The 20983-nt window shown below is 63.7% G+C and overlaps 2 protein-coding genes across 7 annotated transcripts; one reads left to right on the top strand and one right to left on the bottom strand.

Annotated features, from left to right (window-relative positions):
• The first annotated feature begins 10 nt into the window (after positions 1 to 10).
• Positions 11 to 10364, top strand: ZNF142 (zinc finger protein 142). Of its 3 annotated transcripts, none has more exons than XM_075430072.1 (9): positions 11 to 140; positions 576 to 903; positions 1509 to 2141; positions 2414 to 2677; positions 3186 to 3998; positions 4264 to 4441; positions 5124 to 8358; positions 9264 to 9369; positions 9678 to 10364. In XM_075430072.1, the coding sequence occupies exons 2-9, from the start codon at positions 621 to 623 to the stop codon at positions 10247 to 10249; spliced, it is 6084 nt and encodes a 2027-aa protein (XP_075286187.1). In that variant the 5' UTR covers positions 11 to 140; positions 576 to 620; the 3' UTR covers positions 10250 to 10364. The 3 variants fall into 3 exon arrangements, with proteins under 3 accessions (XP_075286187.1, XP_075286188.1, XP_075286186.1); XM_075430073.1 differs by having other exon boundaries at positions 2411 to 2677; positions 9750 to 10364; XM_075430071.1 differs by having other exon boundaries at positions 2411 to 2677.
• Positions 10365 to 10460: 96 nt separating this feature from the next.
• On the bottom strand, positions 10461 to 20907 carry PLCD4 (phospholipase C delta 4). Of its 4 annotated transcripts, none has more exons than XM_075430195.1 (16): positions 20887 to 20907; positions 17876 to 17926; positions 17374 to 17532; positions 16593 to 16821; positions 16251 to 16380; positions 15388 to 15619; positions 14798 to 14999; positions 14351 to 14495; positions 13728 to 13880; positions 13220 to 13360; positions 12700 to 12856; positions 12200 to 12316; positions 11731 to 11909; positions 11430 to 11565; positions 11186 to 11335; positions 10461 to 11062 (listed from the first exon to the last, which is right to left on the bottom strand). In XM_075430195.1, exons 2-16 carry the CDS (start codon positions 17898 to 17900, stop codon positions 10956 to 10958), a joined length of 2262 nt encoding a protein of 753 aa, XP_075286310.1. In that variant the 5' UTR covers positions 17901 to 17926; positions 20887 to 20907; the 3' UTR covers positions 10461 to 10955. The 4 variants fall into 4 exon arrangements, with proteins under 4 accessions (XP_075286310.1, XP_075286307.1, XP_075286309.1 ...); XM_075430192.1 differs by lacking the exon at positions 20887 to 20907 and adding an exon at positions 20523 to 20613; XM_075430194.1 differs by lacking the exon at positions 20887 to 20907 and adding an exon at positions 20523 to 20599 and having other exon boundaries at positions 17876 to 17923.
• Between the last annotated feature and the right edge of the window lie 76 nt (positions 20908 to 20983).

The raw sequence follows: 20983 nt of genomic DNA, 5'->3' as shown, positions 1-20983 counted from the left end.
CTTCCGGCCGGCTGCCGGCTCGCACCATAGAGCGGGGCTGGGGCGAGCGGCGGGGCAGAGCGGAGCGCCCGCGCGAGCCGCACAAAGGGTGACGCTCCGTCCCGCCCGGCGCGCACCACCGAGATGCTCCGGGGCCGGAGGTGGGGGCACCGGGGTCCAGCCCGAGCCCCCGGCCGGGGGAACAGGCCCGGGCTGCGGTGCGAGGGGACCGGGGCGGCCTCGGCCGTGCGGGGACTGGCGAGAGGCACCTCCGCGCCGGGGGCTGGGCCCGGGGCCGGGGCCAGGGCCGGGGGCTGGGCTCGGGCCTGGGGGCCGGGGCCGGGGAGCAGACTCCGGCTGTGAGGCTCGGGGAGAGGCCTGCGGGCGTCTCTGGGGGTGGTGGCGGGGTCCCTGTGCCCCGTCTCCCCCGTGGCAGCGGGTTTTGCCAGCAGCCGGTTGGGGCACGGTAGGAGGGATGGCGATAGCCCGGTTCATGCCCCCACCTGGGGACCGGCACCACGGGCTGCCCCCCCGGATCCTGTAGGACCCTGGGCTTCTGGGTTCTCCCTTGTTCAAAGTGCTTTCTTATGTTTCAGAGCAAGAGGCCCTCCTGCCCGGCACCAAGCCAGTGCCCGGTGGCCATGAGTGCAGGAATGGCCGTGTCTGAGGGTGCCAGCGGGGAGATGGAGGCCCTGTGCTCGGAGCTGCTGCTGCCCACGCCGGGTGAGGTGGGAGCCGTGGGAAGCCCTGGGGTGGCCGGTGCTGGCCTGGCCGGGACGCCCCCGCTGACTGCCAGCCAGGACTTGCTGCTGGCAGAGGCGTCAATGCCTGGGGAAGGGGCTCACGCTGAAGGAAGCAACGTGGAAATATTCATCGAGGCTGTGGCTGGGAATGTGACGCTGAGCAACGCAGCCAATGCCACAGGTACGGGGTGCAGGGGGGGCAGCATGGGCCCCTTGGTGCTCAGTGAAAGGAGAGGGAGGTCCAGCCGGGGGCCCTGTCCCCTCTGGGTGGCACCGTGGGCACACCACGGTGCCCTTGTGTCTCCAACCCGGTGTGCATCATGAGTCTGGTGGCACCATTCAGTGCGGACCTGGCGCGAGGTGGGCGTGCGGATGGGGAGGGGGGGCTGTGGGAGCCTCAGGCTGGGTGAGCGAGTCGCTCCGGGCTCTCAGTAGGGAGCAGAGATCTCCGCCCCGGAGACTGCTGCTGCCCCCAGCACACTTCGCAGCTGGGTCCAGTGTGGGGGATCCTGTTGGAAACGGGGCCGAGCCGGCCTCACATCTCTGCATGCCTCAGAGGTGCTGAGGGACAGACCTGGTCACCGTGGTCACCTGGGTGGTGGTGTCCCCTCTCTTATGGGAGGTGTCCTGGGATACCCCGGGCAGGCGAAGGGCTGCGGTTCTCCAAACGGTCATTTGTGGCAACAGGGGTTGATCCTCTTTGTCCGGAGCTGGAACTGAATCACCAGTCCCAAGCTCTGGGCCGGACAAAAGCCCTTTCTAATGCTCGCCCCTCGCCCTCTGCAGAGGTACTGGTCAAAGTGATGGAGCTGTATTTCTGCGAGAGGTGTGGCCAGAGCTTCCCGGAGGCCTCCCTGCTGTCCCAGCACCAGTGCCTGCTGCTGGCCCCCCCGGGGCACCTGGAGCTCCCTGGGGTGCTGTCGGCTTCCACCAGCGAGGGCCAGAGCAAGCCGGAGGGCTCGGAGCCGCCTGGAGCAGGCGCGCAGGAGGGCTCCGCTCCTGAGCGCCTGCTTTGCCCCGTCTGCCCGGAGGCGTTCGCGCAGCCCGGCAAACTCAAGGAGCACTTCAAGACCCACCGCGCCGCACCGGGAGCCCTGCCCTGCCCCGAGAAGGGCTGCCTCTTCGCTGCGGAGGACCGCAAGCAACTGCGCGGCCACCTGCGCCGCCTGCACGGGGCCTCCCCGGTGTCCTGCGCCTGCCGTGCCTGCCCCCTGCTCTTCCCCAGCCGCCCGGCCATGGAGCAGCACCACCGCACCCACTTCCCCTTCCACTGTGGCCACTGCGACTTTGTCACAGCCAATGCCAAGCTCTTCTGGCAGCACAGGAAGGGTCACGCCACGGAGCCACCCGCCAAGATGCCCGCGACAAGCAGCCCCCCCGGCTCGGCCCCCCACGGCCTTGAGCAGTGCTGCATCCTGGGTACGGCTGGGGGGCAGTTGGGGCCTGGGGGTGCTGCAGGGGGCTGGCTGTGTCCGTGCGTCCCAGTTACAGCTGGGAGGAGTGGGGGGTGAGGCTGTGCTGCGGAGGGCTTGGGAGCCCTGCGGCTGGTGGCTCTCTGCAGCTTTCGTTCCTCATTGCAGCGCGTTTTGTGCCCATCTCAGCCAGGAGGTTTTCTGCATGTTTTTGGGTGTGGGGGGGTGGCTCCCTCTCACCTGGAGCATGATCATCTCTGTCTTTCTCCACTGAAGCAGCAGCAGAAGAAGGGCAGGAGGAGGCAGGGAATTGCCACCCTGGCTGGGAAGCTGCCGCAACAGATGCCAGGCCAGCAAACCCCACAGGCACCGGGGAGGGCTCCTTGGAGGGGCAGAAAGCGTCAGCTGGAGAAGAAGAGTTGGAGAGCGGTGGGGATGAGTCACCGGAGGAGGATGGCAAGAGCACCTGCGAAGGCGAGGCCAAAGAGGGTGGGAAGGCGGCTCCTGAGGAAGGCAGAGTGCCGCGGGCGCAGCACTTCAGAGGTAGGATGTGGGGCACCACCGGGCCGTACCAGGAGCTGCTCGGGCTTTGTCTTATGAACAAGCAGCATGGCCTTGAGACTGGCAGGGAAACATGGCCCGGGCTGGTGGCACGTGGGGTTCCTGTGCCATCCAGCAGCCTCCTGTCTCCTGTTCCCCCCTGCTCTCTGCCCAAGCAGATGTGTCCCTGCTCATCCTGTTGCCTGTCCTCAGCTGCTGCCAGGCTTGGGCAAAAGCAGGCGAAAGTCTGCCTGGCTTTGGGAGCGGGGGCACATGGGCAGGCCTGATTCAGGCTGCACTGGATCAGCTTTGCCAGTGTTGAGCTGGAAAGAGTCCACTGCAGCATGCTGGTGGTTTGGGGTGGGCACAGCCCCTCTGAGTAGATAGTTGCTCTGTGACCGCGTGTATGATAAACCCTCACCCTGGCACAGCTGGATCAGGGAGAGAACATCTGCCTGTGCTCTTCTCTGTCCCTTCCCTGCTGACAGCTCCCCCTCCTCTGCTCTCACAGGTGACGTCGCGGAGGGCTCCGAGTACCTCTACAAAACCCACATGTGCCCCGAATGCAAGCGATGCTTCAAGAAGCGGACGCACCTGGTGGAGCACCTCCACCTGCACTTCCCCGACCCCAGCCTGCAGTGCCCCAACTGCCACAAGTACTTCACCAGCAAAAGCAAGCTGAAAATCCACATGATGCGGGAGACGGGTGAGAAGGCCCACCGCTGCCCGCTCTGCCACTACAGCTCAGTGGAGAAGAACGCCCTGAACCGCCACATGGCCAGCATGCATGAGGACATCTCCAATTTCTACTCCGATGTTTACTCCTGCCCCGTCTGCGAGGAGAAGTTTCGGCTCAGCCAGGCCCTCAAAGAGCACTTGAAGACTCACAAAGCCGAGCCCAAGAGGCTGAGCTGCTTCCAGGGGGGCTGCAGCTACTATGCGGAGGATCGGAAGGAGTTTGTCCATCACCTCAAGGATGCTCATGGCATCAAGGCAGTGGAGTGCAAGTACCACGCCTGCTCGCTGCTCTTTGGCACGGCCGAAGCCATGGAGGCTCACCGAAAAACCCACTACGCCTTCCACTGCCAGCAGTGTGACTTCATCTGCTCCAACAAGCACGTTTTCCGCAAGCACAAGAAGCAGGGGCATCCGGGCAGCGAGCAGCTCCAGTGCAGCTTCTGCCCCTACACCACTTTCAACCCCGTGGAGTTTCACGACCACGTGGGCAAGATGCATGCCAACGAGAAGATCCACAAGTGCACTGAGTGCACCTTTGCCACCGCGCACAAGAGGGTGCTCATCCGGCACATGCTGCTGCACACCGGTGGGTGTCCTCTGCAGGGTCCTGAGAGCTGAGAGGGGATGGGGAGGGTCCTGTCCCAGCTCCGGGTGGGCAGGGAGGGCTGGATTGGGGCTCCTGGGTCCCATCACTGGCTCTGCCACCCTAGTGTCGCTTGGCTGAAGTCATGGCATGCCCTCATCCCTACTGTTACCCCCAGCTCCTGCTGAGCTGCTTTCCCCGTAGGGGAAGGCAGCCCGTGCTGCCTTATCTGGCTGTCACGCTGAGGGCGTTCCTGTGTTGCCTGCAGGAGAGAAACCTCACAAGTGTGAGCTCTGCGACTTCACGTGCAGGGATGTGAGCTACCTGTCCAAGCACATGCTGACCCACTCCAACGACAAGAACTTCATGTGCACCGAGTGCGGGTACATCACCAAGTGGAAGCACTACCTGAACGTCCACATGCGCAAGCACACTGGCGATCTCCGGTACGACCCTGAGCCCTCGTGGTCAGCGTAGTCAGGGCTCCCCAGGTCCTGCTCCGGGGGTCTGCTGCTCTGGGCTGTGTTGTGTTTCAGACTCTTGTGCCTTGGGGGTGGCTACAACCTGCTCTGTCTGACACGTAAAAGATGCAGTCCTTGAGCTTGCAGACTGTTGCCAGCATGGTGCTGCAGAAGCAAAGTTATCTTTGGAGTGGCTGTGCTGCAGAAGAGGCATATTGCCACGTCATGCAGCTCTGAGCTCGGGTTCCTGGGCTCTGCTGATGTTTGTGGGTCAAGGCCAGCTTGGGCATGTGCAGGGCTCCACCAAAACGTGTTTTTTACCTCTGTATTATCACCTCCTTCGGGTCTAGCCTGCCTCCCGCAATGCTGGAGGTGCTGCTGGTGTGATGCGTGTGCTGGGGGGTGACGCGGTCGCTGTGTGGGGTACCCAGGGAAGCTGCCTCCCGTCCCCAGGCGGGGGCTGTAAGGCACCAGCGGTGCCGAGGGCTGCAGCAGAGAGGGGCTGCCTGCACAAAGAGCTGCCTGCACAGCAAAGGTCGGATCCGGCAAACCAAACAGCACCCTGTACCCATGTGTGCGGGACGGGGAAGTGGAGCTCGGCGTGACTGACAGGGCTCAGCCTGCCCCAGGTCCTCGTGCTTCCTGACCAGTTCCACTTTCCCCACAGGTACCAATGCAACCAGTGCTCGTACCGGTGCCACCGTGCCGACCAGCTGAGCAGCCACAAGCTGCGGCACCAGGGAAAAAGTCTGATCTGTGAGGTGTGTGGCTTTGCTTGCAAGCGCAAGTACGAGCTGCAGAAGCACGTGCAGGTGAAACACTCGCAGAACTACCAGGTGCCTGTCTTCCAGTGCCAGTACTGCGCCTACCAGACGAAGTACAAGCAGGCGCTGCTGAACCACGAGAACTGCAAGCACACCAAGCAGAAGGAGTTTCGCTGCGCCCTCTGCTCCTACTGCACCTTCAGCAACACCAGCCTCTTCTTCCACAAGCGCAAGATTCACGGCTACGTCCCCGGTGACAAGGACTGGCTGGAAAATTACGCCAGCAAGGAGCTGGAGATCAGCTCGTCCGAGGCGCTCTTGGGCTGCGAGCTCGGCGCAGCCCTGCGTGTGGATGCCAGCTTCCCCCTTGCTGGCAAGGAGCAGTGGGCGAAGGTGAAGCCATCCCAGCTGGAGTCCCAGGGGGAAGGAGGCTACCAGCAAGCATTTGTGGTGGCCCTCCTCGGGTGGGATGTCGCTCCGCCGGAGAGCGGTGGTGAGGTGGAGAAAGGCGTGGGCGAGGGGGAGCAGAGCTGTCCCACCGCTGGTGATGCCCTGGGCGATGGCTGCGTGCAAGGAGATGCTACTGCAGGCTCGACTGAGCTCGCTGCCTCTGGGGATGTGGCGGAGAGCTGCACATTGCACTTGAAGGCACTGAACACCTCGTCTGACCCCCTCCTGAAGCATTTGACTGGAGAATCCTGCATGGTAGAGCCGGAGAGTGTGGAAATGCTGTCCTGCAAGGAGCCTCCCACAGCCTGCGAGATGCTGGGCTCCCGGGATGACCTTGGCTTGGAGGACAATGACAATACACTCGAAGACATCCCGGACTTTGAGGAGGAGGCGGCGGATGTACAGGAGGGTGAGGCAGCGAGGCTGGAGGACAGGGTAGCAACAGGAGACAGCCAGGGAAAAGACTCCCGGAGGCAGGCCACGGGCCAGCTCGAGGGGTTGTGCTCGGACCACCACAAGCTGGTGGCAGACACCGAGGTGAGGGAGACCAGCCAAGCCGAGCTGCCGGAGGCCTGGCTCAGCGTGCTGAAGACGGCTGAGCAGAGCCACCCACCTGTCCCAGAGGATGCGGCCACCTCCAATGATGATGCCAGGGGCGGCTCGGAGTCGCTACTGAAGGCGCTGCGGAAGCAGGACAAGGAGCAGGCGGAGACGTTGGTGCTGGAGGGCAGGGTGCAGATGCTGGTGGTGCAGTCAGAGAGCCAGATCTTTAAGTGTGAGAAGTGCTCGTACATCACGCGGAAGGAGAAGTCCATGTCCCTGCACTCCAAGGCCAGCTGCCAGAGCCGCCGGGCCCCGCTCATGTGCCGCGAGTGCGGTGCCAGCTTTAAGCAGCAAAGGGGGCTCAACACCCATCTCCTCAAGAAGTGCCCGGTCCTCATGAAGAAGAACAAGATCCTCAGACCAGCTGGTCAGGAGCCTGCTGGGTTGTGCCAACCTGCCGACCAGCCTGGTGATAACGGTACAGAAACGACAGAGAGCGAGAGTGGAGGCTCGGAGGAGTCCAGGCATGCCAAGAGCCTCTGGGAAGCTGAACTGGTGCCTGATAAAATGCAGGCAGTAAGCAGTTCCTTGGCCAAGGAACAGACCTTGGGCTGTCCTGCCCCTGAAAAATCCCTGCGGAGTGTGAGCACAGAGGTGGCAGAAGAGCCTCCCCAGCAAGGGGATGGGCCTGAGCCAAGTGGAGCTGCTTGTCCCCCCCAGCCTGGAAAGCCCTCAGAGAAATACCGTCTGGAGGGAGGGAAGCTGCGCTGCAATGCCTGCCCGTTTGTGTGCTCCCGTGTATCCACCATCACCTCCCATGTGGAGGACGGGTGCCGGAGCCTGGAGCGGTTCTGGTGCTCGCTGTGCCCTGAGGCCTTCCGCTCCCAGCGGGCCCTCAAGAGTCACCGTGCTGAGAAGCACATCGTGCGTCCTGAGGAGGGTGGACCCCAAAGCACTGAGCTCCCCAGAGGGGACCGGGCCAGTGGTGAGACGGGCCAGCCCAGGGAGCCCCCCCTGGATGCAGCCCCCCCAAAACCCACCCCGTCCAAGAGAAGGCGTTTCTGCTGCCCGACCTGCCCCTTCACCTGCCACCAGGAACGGGCCATGAAGACACACAAGAAGAGGGGCTGCGTGGCGCTGGGCGAGTTTCGCTGCGCCTCCTGCCCCTTCACCTCCAAGGCGGCCAAAGCCCTGCGGCTGCACCGCAAGCTGCACCGCAAGCACTACAGCAAGCGGCCGCAGCTGCAGTGCCGCCAGTGCGAGTTCATCTGCAAGCAGGCCCGCTGCCTGCGGCAGCACGTCCGCATCAAGCACGAGGGGGTGAAGCCGCACAAGTGCCGCTACTGCGAGTTCAGCACCACGCGGCGCTACCGCCTGGAAGCCCACCAGTCCCTGCACACCGGCGTGGGGCGCGTCGCCTGCGGCATCTGCGGCCAGACCTTCGGCACCAACTCCAAGCTGCGCATCCACCGCCTGCGGGTGCACGAGAAGACGCCCACCCACTTCTGCCCGCTCTGCGACTACAGCAGCTACCTGCAGAACGACATCACCCGCCACGTCAACAGCTGCCACCGCGGCGAGCTCAACTTCGGCTGCTCTCGCTGTGAGGCTCGCTTCAGCTCCGAGACGGCCCTCAAGCAGCACGTCCTGCGGCGGCACGAGGAGAAGGTGTCCCACGGCTGCCCGCGCTGTGGCTTCGTGTGCCGCAGCGAGGCCACGCTCAAGTGCCACGTGCAGAAGCAGCACCCGCACCTGGAGTGCGGCGCCTGCAAGGAGACCTTCGCCTCCCGGGAGGCTCTGGAGGAGCACAAGACGCAGCATTTCAGCCACCGCTGTGAGCTGTGCAGCTTCGCAGCCAAGGAGCGGCAGCAGCTGGTGTGGCATTACGTGGAGAGCCACGAGCCAGCCGCCCCCCAGGACAAACCCCTGCGGTGCCCCTTCTGTGACTTCACCTGCTGCCACCAGCTTGTCTTCGACCAGCACATGAAGGGCCACGGGGGCACCCGCGTGTACAAGTGCTCCGACTGCGAGTACACCACCAAGAACAGGCAGAAGATCACGTGGCACATCCGCATCCACACTGGCGAGAAGCCCTACAAGTGCCACCTCTGCAAATACGCCTGCGCCGACCCCTCGCGTCTCAAGGTGAGAGCCCTGCTTGCGGGTGGGGGATGTATCCTGCTGTATCTACGTGGGCTGGGGGGATCCAGGCACAAGGATCTGGGGAAGAAGAAACTCCCAAGGGGAGGTTTTGTCCTCTGCCTTCTGTGGCTCATCCAGGAATAGGAGGCAAGTGGATAAAACTTGGATGGGTACAGTATGTTTCTTCCCTGCTGTGGCAGATTAAGGGGAAGGGGGATTTGTAACAAAGGCAGAAGGTGTGCAGCTGTCTGAGTTCACTCTTCTCGCTGATATCTCTGGCGTCCTCTGAGTGCAGCCTTGTGCTGCTCGTAGCGGAGTTTGGTGCCTGCTGGCTTGCAGCGTGCTCTGTGCCACCAGCTGGACACGGTGCAGAGAGAGCTCAGCTTCCCTGCACGCAGAGCCAGACCCTGCCCTCATTCCTGCAGGTGATTAGCATCCTCGTGTCCGGTAAAGGGCCTTTCCTAGAACAGGAGGGCCAGGCATGGGGTAATGGAGGGGAAAATGGTCTGGTTTGCTAAAAGAAATACTGACTTTTTTAATGGCCGAGCTGAGCTGGAGCCCTCTGGGGCTGCCTGGGCGGGGCTGTGCAACATGCTCAGCTCAGAGCTAGCTCTGTTGGGCTGGGTTTTAACCTGGACTTCACTCTAAATACCAAGCTGGGGAGAAAAGCCTGCACCCCTCCACAGGCTGGGCCGGCAAGCTCAGCAGTACAGGGGGGTCTCATCCTGATCTGCTGTGGATGCCCCCGGCCCATAGTCCGCCGGGCAGGCAGACAGCCCTCCTTGCCCTGTGCGGTTTGAGATGTCAGAGCTGTCTTTGAGCCCCTCGCTGGCACCCCGGAGCCCTGCACGTTCCCAGGGCAGGGGACACGGCCTCATCCGGACCCTGCCCTCCTGCCCTGTGCCCAGTACCACATGCGGATCCACAAGGAGGAGCGGAAATACCTCTGCCCCGACTGCGGCTACAAGTGCAAGTGGGTGAACCAGCTCAAGTACCACATGACGAAGCACACGGGTGAGTGCTGCCCACCGGGGACAGGCTGTGGGTCATCAGAGAGGGTGTTGGGGCTATGGGGACCCCAGCTCCGTGCTTCCTTTGCCACCGATGGGCCAGGTGGAGGCAGGGGAGGACCCCCAGCAGCTGGGAGGCAGCATGTTCTCATGTGTGGGTGGGCTGGGTACGGTGCCCCGGTGTGGGAGGGAAGGTGGGGAGGTGCAGACCCCAGGCACTGCGTGGTGCTTTGGGAATGGGGGGTCTTGGGGTGCCTGCTGACACGATAGGGTATAGTGGGGAGTCTCTGGGAACTGATGCTCTTGTTACAGGGATGGCAAGACCTGTGGGATGGAGGGAACAATCCCCTTGTCCGGGTGCCATCCCCTTCCCTGCCGCCACAGGCCTGAAGCCGTACCGCTGCGACGAGTGCGAGTACTGCACCAACCGGGCGGACGCCCTGCGGGTGCACAAGGAGACACGGCACCGGGAGGCCCGATCCTTCATCTGCGAGCAATGCGGCAAGGCCTTCAAGACCCGCTTCCTCCTCAAGACCCACCTGAAGAAGCACAGCGAGGAGAAGCCCTACGTCTGCAACGCCTGCGGGCGGGCTTTCCGCTGGGCAGCCGGCCTGCGCCACCATTACCTGACCCACACCAACGAGCACCCCTTCTTCTGCCGCTACTGCCCCTACAAGGCCAAGCAGAAGTTCCAGGTCATCAAACACATCCAGCGGCATCACCCTGAGCGCGGGGCCGGCGACCCCAGCCAGGGGGTGGGCAAGGACCCCAGCACGCCCACCGTCCACCTCCATGCCGTGCAGAGGGAGAGCCGGGCAGAGGGGCCCCCCGGGACGGAGCAGGAAGGGGGGTGCTCCACAGAGAAGGACGGCGCTTCGCCGTGAGGCCGAATCCCGACTGCTTTAAGGCACCAGTGGCGCATCTGCTGCGGAGATGTATGTGTGTGTATAGGCATACATGTATATGGGTTGTAAGATACGCGGCTCTATAAAAGGAATCTCTCGGCTCCTTTTCATACTGTTTCTTGGGGCTGTTTGGAGCCCTGTGTGACCAGTGGGCCAGGTGCCCCCAGCCCTACTGCACCCAGCCCAAGCCTGCCTGTCACCGAACAATTTATTAGGTTGTTTACAGAGAAAGGATGCAGCGAGGGTTAGTAGGGGCCGGGGGCAGGGAGGAGCGACTCCTCTCCCAGCTCTGCCCAGCCCTGGGGTTTGGTCAGCTCCGGCCGCGCTCCCCTGGCCACAGGGGACCAGCCCCTGCGGCAGGGCCGGGGTGCTGTGCGCCATCTCTCCTTCTCCTCACGGCCATGCTGTGCCCGTGGGCCCGGGCAGGGTGCACGTAGGGGGTGCAGGGAGCTGCACCACTACAGACCCCATACTTGTGTGTGGGAGTCAGCATCCCAAACCTCGGAAGGGGAGGTCAGCGCCTTTCCCCAACCCTTGGAGGTCACTACGAATGGGGGCACAGTGCAACGACAACACAGGGATGATTCACATGGCTCAACAAGAGGGCGATGCGGTTGGCTGTGTGGCCTCAGCTCCTCCGGGCCCACTCTGTGGTTTCCATCCAGGTCCTGCTCGCCCCACGGGCTCAGTCCTGCTCGGGGCCGGGCAGCTCGGTGATGCGGATGTGGACGAAGAGCGAAGAGGGTGGGATGCTGGTTCCATCCTTGGAGAGGAGATGGATGTGGCGGTAGCCTGCAGTGGGGACAGCGAGGCTCTGGCTGAGGGCTGCCCCCCACCCAGCTGACCCCAGACACCCCTGGGGGGCTGCCCTGTTCCCCCCCCTGGCTCCCCATACACCGGGCAGCAGCCCCTCACCGGGTTTGATGTTGGCAAAGGCTAAGGTGAACTGGCCCACGAAGTCATTCCTGGAGGTCTTGTCGTAATCCTCCACCACGAAGCGGACAAGGGCCAGCTCAGGCACGTGGAGCTGGAACTGGAGCGTTTCATCCCAGCGGGGGTTGAACCCTGGGAAGGGAGAGCGGGTGCTGGGAGGGCGAGGGAGGGCAGGGCTGGGGCCACCTGGGCACAGTGGGGTCCCTGGTACCACCACGGGGCTCACCGTTGTTCTCAATGTACTTGGTCTCCTGGTGTGTCTGGTCTGCGGGGACTCCGTAGATCTCCACGCGCACCAGTGGGTCGATGATGGCTCCGTCCTTGCTGTTGGCCACTTTGGGCAGCTGCTGCCCACTGATCACCTGCGGGAAGGGGCAGGGACCCCGTGAGCCAGGGAGCCACCAAACTGATCTGCTGGAGCACTGCTTGGCCCCACTACAGTGCCCAGCAGTGTCTCCACCCATCTGCGATCGACAGAGCCCCAGGACGCTGTCACAGCTCCCTGGGGTTGCTCCTCGGCCCCGTACCTGGATCGTCAGGGTGATGGGGCCAGGGCCCTCCCGGCTGCTGGGGTCACCAGGGTTGAAGAGAGTCTCCTCATCCCTCATGAAGGGTGGTTTGAGCACATAGCCGCAGCGGCCATTCTGGCTGAAGAGCCCGTCACACAGGTCCATCTCCGTGCCGGCCGTCTGGAAGTTCAGGGCCACTGGGGAAAGGTGGCAGGGAAAGGGTTCAGGGTGGCTTGGAGACACCATGTCCTGCTTGGAGCTGAGAACCAGCCTGTCGCCGTGGCCAGAGAGATGCGGGGGTGCACAGAGGGACAAGGCACTGATGCCCAGGTACTCCCAGGCACCGCAGTGCAGGGCAAGAGCCTTGCAGCCAGACCTGGCTCCAGCTGGAGTTGTAGCTGGCACCGACACAGGTGCTGATGGTGCCATTTGGCACGGGACCCGGCGCATCTCCCCAGCCTGCAGCCCTGACACCCCCCGGCCGTACCGATCTGACACCCCACGTTCCACATCTCCTGGGGGCTGTAGTTGGAGGAGTCGGTCCGCATCCCGCTGGGGTAGATGCGTGTCAGCTGCCAGGCGTTGTGGCGGACAAACTCATTCCCTAGGGGTGGAGTGTGAGGGCCACTCGTGGGGTCATTCCCTGGCCTGCACAGCCACCCACAACATGTGCTGCCCATCCATCCGAACATCCATCCATCCAAACATCCATCCTTTCACCCATCCATCCATCCACCCATCCACCCACCCACCAATTCTCATCCCCGTCCTCTCCCAGGAACCCAGGCGTCCTGCCTCGGTTTCTAAGCCAGTAACCCCCACTCACCCACCAGAGCCAAAACCCAGGGTGCAGCCCCACTGGACCCCCTTTCTCCTGGACAGGGAAGGAAGCCCGCTGCCTGGAGGCTCTAGCCCTACACCTGAGGAAGCCTCCTGCCCCCTCCCCCGTGGCCTGGTCCCCTGGTGCCGCTGGCCCCTCCGTCTCACCTGCGTCCCGGATGAGCTTTCTGGCCTTGGCCTCAGCGAAGGAGGAGACCTCGGAGGGCCGGGAATGGCTGCGGGCCTCCTGGAAGCCCCGGAAGGACACATTCTTGCAGTAGACGACACAGTCGGACAACGCCTGTGCCAGGCTCTCCTTGTCCTTCTGCAAGGCAGAAGCAGGTTGGGTCCCTCCTAGTGGGAGCACTGTCCCCCAGCACTCACCCAGGACAGGGGCTGTAGAGCCCAGGGCAGCCGAGAAGAGCCACGGGGTGCAGGGGGTGGCAGCAGCCCCACCACGGGCAGCCTTCCTGCCAGGAACAGAGCAGGCAGGAGACCCCCAACATGGTGCCACCATAGGGACGCTGTGCAAAGAGAGGGCTGGTGTGGCCAGGGGCAGAAAGGGCTGTCCCCCCTGCCTGGTGATGTCCCTGCAGTCTCTGCCTCTCCTCTCGCCACTGGAGTGTCACCACGGCCCATAGCTGTGCCCAGGAGCTCAGCACTCCTGTCCCGTCCCCAGGCCACCCACCTTCACCCTCCGCCTCTCCTCCTCCACCTCTGCCCCGTTGTCATCGTCGGACACATCGGGCGCCTCGTCCTCCGGCCCGTCCAGCGTGTCCTCCAGCCGCCCAATCTTCTTCCCCTTCAGCAGGATCTTGTGCTTTAGCTCCTGTGGGGTTGGGAATGGAGAGGCAAGCACCTTGGGGTGCCCATCTCCTCCATGGGACTTGCTGTCCCCCAGGACCGCATGCTGCCGAGGGGCACCGCCACCAGCTCCCTTCAGCACCCAGGAGGGGATGGGGTAGGAGGACTCTGCCCTGCTGTCTGACTCTGCACAGCATGGGGAGACAACCTTGGAGACAGCTTTGGGACCCCTGCGAACACGAGGACAGTGTGTCCCCAGGGTCCCCAAGTGCTCTAGCAGAGCGGGACGATGCTGGGACAGGGGTGACCTATCCTCTGGACAGAAAAGTCACCTCCTCACCCCACTCCCAGGCAGGACAGCGATGCCCAGCATGGCCACGCTCTGTCCCTACCTCTGGAGATGGGAGCTGGGTGGGGACGCGCCCGTCGGTGGTGGTGGTGAGGAGCTGTTCCCCCAGGATGGTCTTGAGCTGCTGGGCCAGCACCTCCTGCTGCTCCATGCTGCAGTGGTTCTCCAGGGACAGGATCACTGGGTAGTCCGAGGTCTGGGGAGCAACGTGCACAGCTGGACATCAGCCTCGGTGGGGCTGGGGAGCTCTCACAAGGGCTTTGCCCAGGTGCAGTCAGTGCCAGCAAGGAGCCCATTGTGCACCATTGTGTCCTCCTGAGATCTTCACACCCCTTCAGCATTTCCCCACATCCCATCTCACCTCCGCACCCCACAGCATCCCCCAGGCCCCGTGTCACCCCTGCACACCCAGCAGACCATGCCTGTATGAGCCCCTGTCCCCCGGCACGGCGCAGGGCTGTGAGCCAGACCCCCCAGTGCTGTTCCCCAGGAAGGACACAGCCGCTCTCCTTGCCCACAGTGGGGTCAGATCTGCTGCAGCACCGGGCGTGTGAGCCTCAGCACTGCTCCCCCTCCAGAGACCCATCGCTGCCCCGAACCGCAGCCTCATCCCCCTCCCGCTGAGGGCCACCCACGACAGCCAGCCCCTGGGGAAGGGTGCCCTACCTTGAAGGCGTACTTCCCCAGGGTGCTCACCACCTCCCGGAAGGGGATCTTGGAGGTGAAGGTGTGGCCGTGGTACACCATGGGCTCCCCGTTCGGCCCGTCCCAGCAATCCACCTCCAGGCATCGGCAGCCCCGTTTCAGAGCCCTATGGGTGGTGGTCACCCCTGGGACCCCGCGCCCAGCCAGGGCACCAGGCCCCTGCCCTCCCCTCTGCCTGCGGGTGCCACCCCTGCAGGGACCAGGGGACAGCCACCGAGGGTGGGGATGCTACTGCGTGCAGGGCAGGCAGAGCTGGGCTCAGTATCCCCCTTGCTGAGCACCACGTGGCGTGGCCACAGGGGTGCTGGACCATGGAGGAGGCAAAGGAGCTTCTGGGTTTGCCCCATGGAGCTGCCTGGGGCGCAGTGCTGGGGCCGGAGGGCAGCCGGGAGGGAGCAGCGCCTTTACCTGATGTAGCCCTCGATGCTGCTCTGGCCCCGGATCTGGTCCTCTATCAGGTAGGTGTTGTGGGAGGAGGAGATGAAGTAGTGGCAGAGCGGCTGGCTCATGTCCTGCCACAGCACCCGGTGCCGGGGGTTGAAGATGGAGCCCTCCGGGGAGCAGAGGTACATGAGGAACCCGTCAGCACTCAGCACATGGCGAGCCCGGGCTGCAGGTGGAGGGAGAGGCTCAGCAACAGCCGGGGACCCGGAGGGGACAGGATCGGGACAAACGGGGCTGCTGGTGGTTCCTGCCATCGCTTCCGCCAGAAGCTGGGGTGCAGGGAGAGATACCCCAGGGCAGTAACCTTGGGAAGGTGGGCAGCAGACCCCAAAGCCAGAGCTTGCACCCCATGGCTGGTCAGCCTCCTCCACCAAAAGGGTCCAGGGATTGACAAAGAAAAGGGGAACTGCACCCAGACCACACCACCCCCTGTGCCCGCCTGCAGCAGGAGGGGTCTGGGGGTGCCCCCGCCATGGGGCTGGGGGTCTCAGCCCTCTTCTTCCCTCCATCTTCCCTCCATACAGAGCACAGCCAATGTCCGGGCTGGCTCTCACCTGTCTCCGACGGTTCGTACTTGTCGATGAGCTCCATGGCCAGCTCCTCTGTGTCCTCGTCTTCCAGCTGCTCCTGCCGCAGGAAATCCACCAGCTCCAGCAGCGTCAGCTTCTTCCCATCCTCAGAGAAGTCCTGGAAGAGGCTCAGCACCTCCTCACGCTGCGTGAGGGCCTTGTAGAAGAGCACAAACTCCTCCCCTTCCAGCGTCCCCGACTCTGACTTGTCAGCAGCCTGCAAGGGAGCAGCATTCAGCACCCAGCTGGGGCAAAATGGGGTGTCCTGGCCACCCCATGGGGCTGGAGGGGGTTTTCCCACCCCCAATGGAGGGCACAGAGACTCCATGCCAGTGGCAGTGGTAGGCATTGATCAATGCATGAATGGATGGATGGGTGCATGGGTGGATGGATGGATTGGCAGATGGAAGGCTGGCTGGGTGGACAGGTAGATGGATGGGTGCATGGATGGAGAGATGGACAAACAGGTGGAGGGAGGGAGGGAGGGAGAGAGGAATGGACACATGGACATGTGGCTGACTGGTTGGGTTGATGGATAAATAAACAGCTGGCAGGATGGGTGAGTGGACAGATATGCAGCTGGGTGGACAATGGGCGGGAGGAACAGCTGCCTTGGCTGGTTGGTTGACAGATAAATGAACAAATGGATGTCTGGGTAAGCAGGTAGTTGGGTAAACAAATAAATGGATGGATGCATGCATGCATGCATGCATGTATGAATCAATGGATGGACAGAAGGATGGGCAGAGGAAAGTGAGCACATCCTTCTGCAGGGAGGTGTTGTGCAACTTGTTCCAGCCCCTCCAGCCCCTCTCCAGCCTCTCCAGGCCCTCAGGTGTGGTGCTTACCTGGAAGAGCCGCAGGGCATGATCCTCGTTCATGTCCACATTCATCATCTTGAGAAGACGCTGCACCTCCTTGAAGTTCATGCGCCCATCCTTATTCTTGTCGGCTTTCTGAAACCAGTCACGAATCCACGTGCGAGAAACCAGGGCAGGTGTTAAGGGAAAGGACCTTGGCTAAGAGAGATGGAGCTGGGGAGCATCAGAGGGCCGCTTCCTTTTTCTGTGGGCTTTCTCTGCCCTAACACAGATGGTGAGACCCAAAAGAGCTAAGCATACGCTGGGGCAAGGCAGGAGATGGGGAAAGACTGGATGTGGAGGTCAGAGTGGTGCCCGCAGGAAGGATATTGGTCTATCTTCTCCCTTTGGTCCATGCTGGTGGCCACATCAATGAGCTGGCGCAGGCCCTGGACCCAGCACTGCGCCTCCTCTGCCGAGCCAGCAATGAGGTCCAGGTTGCCCCGTCGGCCATAGAAGACAATGGTGAAGCAGCGCTCGGGGGGGAACTCGTCGGCCAAGCTCTGCAGCACCTCCGACTGGTGCCCTTCCCGCACCGTCTCCACATCGCTGATGGAGACTGTGGCAGAAGGAGGGGAGGCCTGTCTACGTGGGACAAGGACTGCAGGGCAGAGAGCACTGTCCACAGACATCTGTCCTTCCAGCCATCCCTCCTTCCACTCATCCATCTATCCATCGACTCATGGAGATATCCATTCATCCATTGAGCTATCCATCCATCTATTGAGCTATCCACCTATTATTCATCCATCCACCCATCATCCATTCACCTACTCATGGAGCTACTTAGCCATCCATCCACCCACCCATGGAGCTATCCATCCATTGTCCATCCCCCTACCTATGGAGCTACTTATCCGTCCCTCCATCCATCCATCCATCCATCCATTGAACTACTCATCCATCCACACCACTGTCTACCCACCCCTCCACTGGCTTGCTTCATGGAGAAGTGTGGGTGAGAAGAGCCTACAGAAGCACACAGAGCCTCTCTTGGATGTCCCAGTACCCTTTGCAAGCATGGCTCAAAGAATCTCCATACATTCACATCCCTGTTCACTCTGAAACCTATCAATGGCCCCACGGACAACACACAGCAGCCAGTACTCACAGGCAGACTCAATTTTGCCCGTCCTCTTGGACTGGTACCAGATGGTCATGCAGTCATCCTGCAGCTTGAAGTAACGTTGCTTCTTCCAGCTCTTGGACTTGACTTTGCGCATCAGCATCCCTTGCTGCATCTGCTCCAACGTGTCTGTGAGCTGGATGCCTGGGGGCAGTGCCGGCTGCATTACTGAGGGTGGGGGTATCCAGGCACCGTGGTACCTTGGTCCCGCCCGCCCCTGGGGCCCCGTGTGGTCCCTCAGTTTGGGGATAGAGGAGGGCCGGACCCCAAACCCACCGCTTCGGCACAAGAGGGGCACAAGGTAATTCCTCATCGACCCTTCCCACCCACCCTCAGCGCTACCAAGTCCAAATCGCGATGGCCACGGTGGGGTAGGGATGCTCCCAAGTACAGCAAGGCGAGCTCAACCCACGGGCCAGATTTGCCCTGGTGTAAATCCGGATGGCCCGGTGCCCTGCCCCCCGCCTCCCCCCGCCAGGGCACTCACGGGCGTTGCACAGCAGCGATGCCATGGCTGTGCCTCCTCCGCTGGCGGCTGCTGGGGAGGGAAGAGAGAGGGCGGCTGGGGGGAGTGGGGCTGGACCCCCCCCACCCCGTGCCCGGGTCCCTCCGGGTGGGCTCCGGTCGTGCCCACACTTGTGCGAGGTGCGTGTGCCCCTGCCCGTCTGAGAGCACACCTGCGCCCGTCTTCTGCTGGGTCACTGCTTTCCTTAAGTGTCGAGTTCACCCCGCCATGCTCATGAAATATTAATTTGCGTTACCGGGAAGCCGGAGCTTGAAAGGTGTCCGAGCAAAACAGAGGAATTTGTGAGTGTGGCCACCCAGCAGCCCAGCGGGTACCGGAGCCCTGGTGCTCCCAGGTCACTGCTCCCAGGGCAGAGGCAGCCCTGGGAGCCAGAAAAAAATACCCTGGGGGTGCCCGGGAGAGCCAAGAACAAGCCCCCTCTGTGTGGGAAATGGCCCCCAATCATGGGGGGCAACTTCAGAAGTAGGGGAGAGCCTTACCTGCAGTAAGAGCAAGGAAGGGGGCACAGAGCAGGACCCTCAGCTCCCCCAGCCCCTTCTCCCCGGGGAACACCAGCACCCCGGGGCCGCGACCACACCGGCAGCTGTACGGGGAGCGCACTGCGATGAGTGGGACTATAAATACAACTGGACTGACAATAAGGCTTTGATTAGGCTGTTAAGGCTTTAATTAGACTGACAAATCGCTGGATGTGGCTGTCACCCGTGTGCTGGAGCCAGGGCCCCGAGGAGCGGATGCCGCAGCCACTGGGCTAGGATTTGGGTGCAGGAGGGGACCCGGGTGTCCCTGGGGGGCGAAGGGCTCTGTGCCGGGGTGGCAGCCGTGCCCCAGGCCCCTGACTCAGCACAGGCCCCAGCAGTGCGGGGCTGGGAATAGCCGGTGCCGTCAGCATGCAGGCAGCTGCCAAGCCCGGCTGCCAGGCCCTGGCGGGCTCCGGAGCTGGACTGTGGCCGTCCCCTGCTCGGTGTGGTGACGGGCAGGGCAGATCCCCAGCACAGTGCTGGCCAGGGCTGTGGCCCCGCTCCTGGGGGACACACCAGGCGCGGGGCTGGCAGTGGCCATTTGGCTGTCCCCAGGGCAAATGGGGACCACTGCTCCACACTCTTGGGGATCTCACACGTTGCTGGAGACAGGGAGCGGCTGGGGTGCCACCCCAGCTGCCTCCCAGCAGTGCCCAGTGCCAGGGAAGTGCATTCCCAGCTCTTCTTTCATGGCTCAGACCGCAAGGACTCGCCGCAGTGCCAGCACCCTCCCGCATCTGATGTGCTGGGGGGGCACCGATCCACCAGCCCACGGCTCAGGGTGCCCACACCCCCAAACAGGAGGATGGCACCACCGCTCCTCTCAGACCCTGCAGAGTGGCTGCCCTGATGCCTGCTGGCTTGCACAGCCACGGGAGCGCCCCGTGTGTCCCCCCAGCACGCTCCCAGCTCCCCTGCACCCCTCGGCCCGCAGAGAACCAGTGAGGGGGGGACACAGCCCCTGTCACCCATCTGCCTGCACACTCCAGACTCCTGGCAGCACCCAGCCCAGCACGGCTGCTTTGCAGGGTCACGGTGCCAGGTGCCCACCTGCCCCTGGTGATGCAGGCGAAGGGGGTGAAGATGGGGATGGTTTCGGGAAGCCAGTGTGGAGAGAGAGGCACCAAGGCTGGAGGAGCGGGGAGAGACGCTGGCCTGGGACAGAGATGGGCTTGGTGCTGGCAGTGGGTCTGTTCTCTGCACCCTGCCACGCATCTGTGCCAGGAGGCACCGTGCAAGGGAGCTGCCGGCAGTCCCCCAGGCCCACAACCACACGGAGATTTTGGAGCTAAACAGGTCTCCCCCAGTGCCAGCCCTTCCAGGCTCCCAGCATGGCCCAAGCATAGCCAGCCCTGCCCCAGCTGCGGAGCGATGCCTTCCCTGCACCGGCAGCGGAGAAGAGACAACTCCTCCCAGCGCAGGGAAGATCCCGTGAGCGAGGACACACGGACACGGCTGTTCGGTTCTCCCCGGTGCGATGCCCCGAGCCCGGTCGCACACAGCCCCCCTCGCCCGGCTCCGAGTTGTGCTCTCGAGGGGAGAAGGACGGGAGCCAGGGGCTGGAGAAACCCAACCCGAGAGCTCCCCGCAGGGCTGCTCCCTCCTGACGGGGACAGCCCCAGCTCCCCCGGCACACGCTGAGCCACCGCCGCCGCTCTCCTGGAGGTGACAGTCCCCAGGCAGAGCCGGAGGGCTGTCAGCGCTGCCCAGCCACTCCAGTGCCGAGTCCCCTCGGCAGAATTCAATGGCACCGCGGGGGTGGGCGCGCTGCAGCCCCCCGGGCACCCCCCCACCACCCTCCCGCTGTCCCGGCGCTCACAGCCTGCCCGTGCCCCCGGGCTCCGCTCAGCCCCGCTGCCCCACGCAGCCTTCCACCCGGCCCGGGACTCGCTGCAGCGCCCGGGGACGGAGCCTGACCCAGAGGGGTCGGGGGAGCGGGGGGGTGCGGGGTTCGGGGGGGCAAGTGACAACTTAAAGCTGAAGAAACAAAACCGCCAGCGCCTCTCTCCCCGACCCCACGCCGCCCGCGCAGCCACCCGACCCCGGGGGCTCCCAGCCCGCCCCGCCCGGTTCCCCCGGCCCCGTACCCGCTCTCCGGTGCCGCTCCGCCGGCGCTGGGCCGGGGCTCCCCGCCCCTCGGCAGCGGCAGGGCGGCGAGCCCGCCCCCGGGACGCCCCCGGCCCCCGCAGCCGCCTCCGCCCAAGGTCGCCTCCGATTAAGGTCACGTCGCTCCCGAGGGAGGGAGGGGTGGGAGTCCCCGGCTCGGGGCTGAGCCCCCCTTCCCACCTCCCAGCCCAGTTTGTGTCTGTCCCCCCCCCGCCCCAGACCCGCCTGCACCCACCGGTGGGGCACGGAGCCTGGCCCTGTCCCCTTCCCCGCGCAGAGTGCTCACTGCCTTCCTGTAGAGCAAGAGGCAACAGCACCCCCCTCCCCAAAACCCTGCCGAGTTACCTGCTCCTGCAGAGATGGGGTGCACCGGCTCCCACTGGGAAAGGCCACGCACCCTCCCCAGCTCGCATCCCCCCCCCCGGCTCCTCCTTCCCCCCCG

Source organism: Opisthocomus hoazin, chromosome 9, assembly GCF_030867145.1.
Source record: "Opisthocomus hoazin isolate bOpiHoa1 chromosome 9, bOpiHoa1.hap1, whole genome shotgun sequence".
In the NCBI taxonomy this organism is placed as follows: domain Eukaryota; kingdom Metazoa; phylum Chordata; class Aves; order Opisthocomiformes; family Opisthocomidae; genus Opisthocomus; species Opisthocomus hoazin.
Note: the sequence above shows the minus strand (reverse complement) of the source record. Positions and strands in the feature narration are given on the sequence as shown.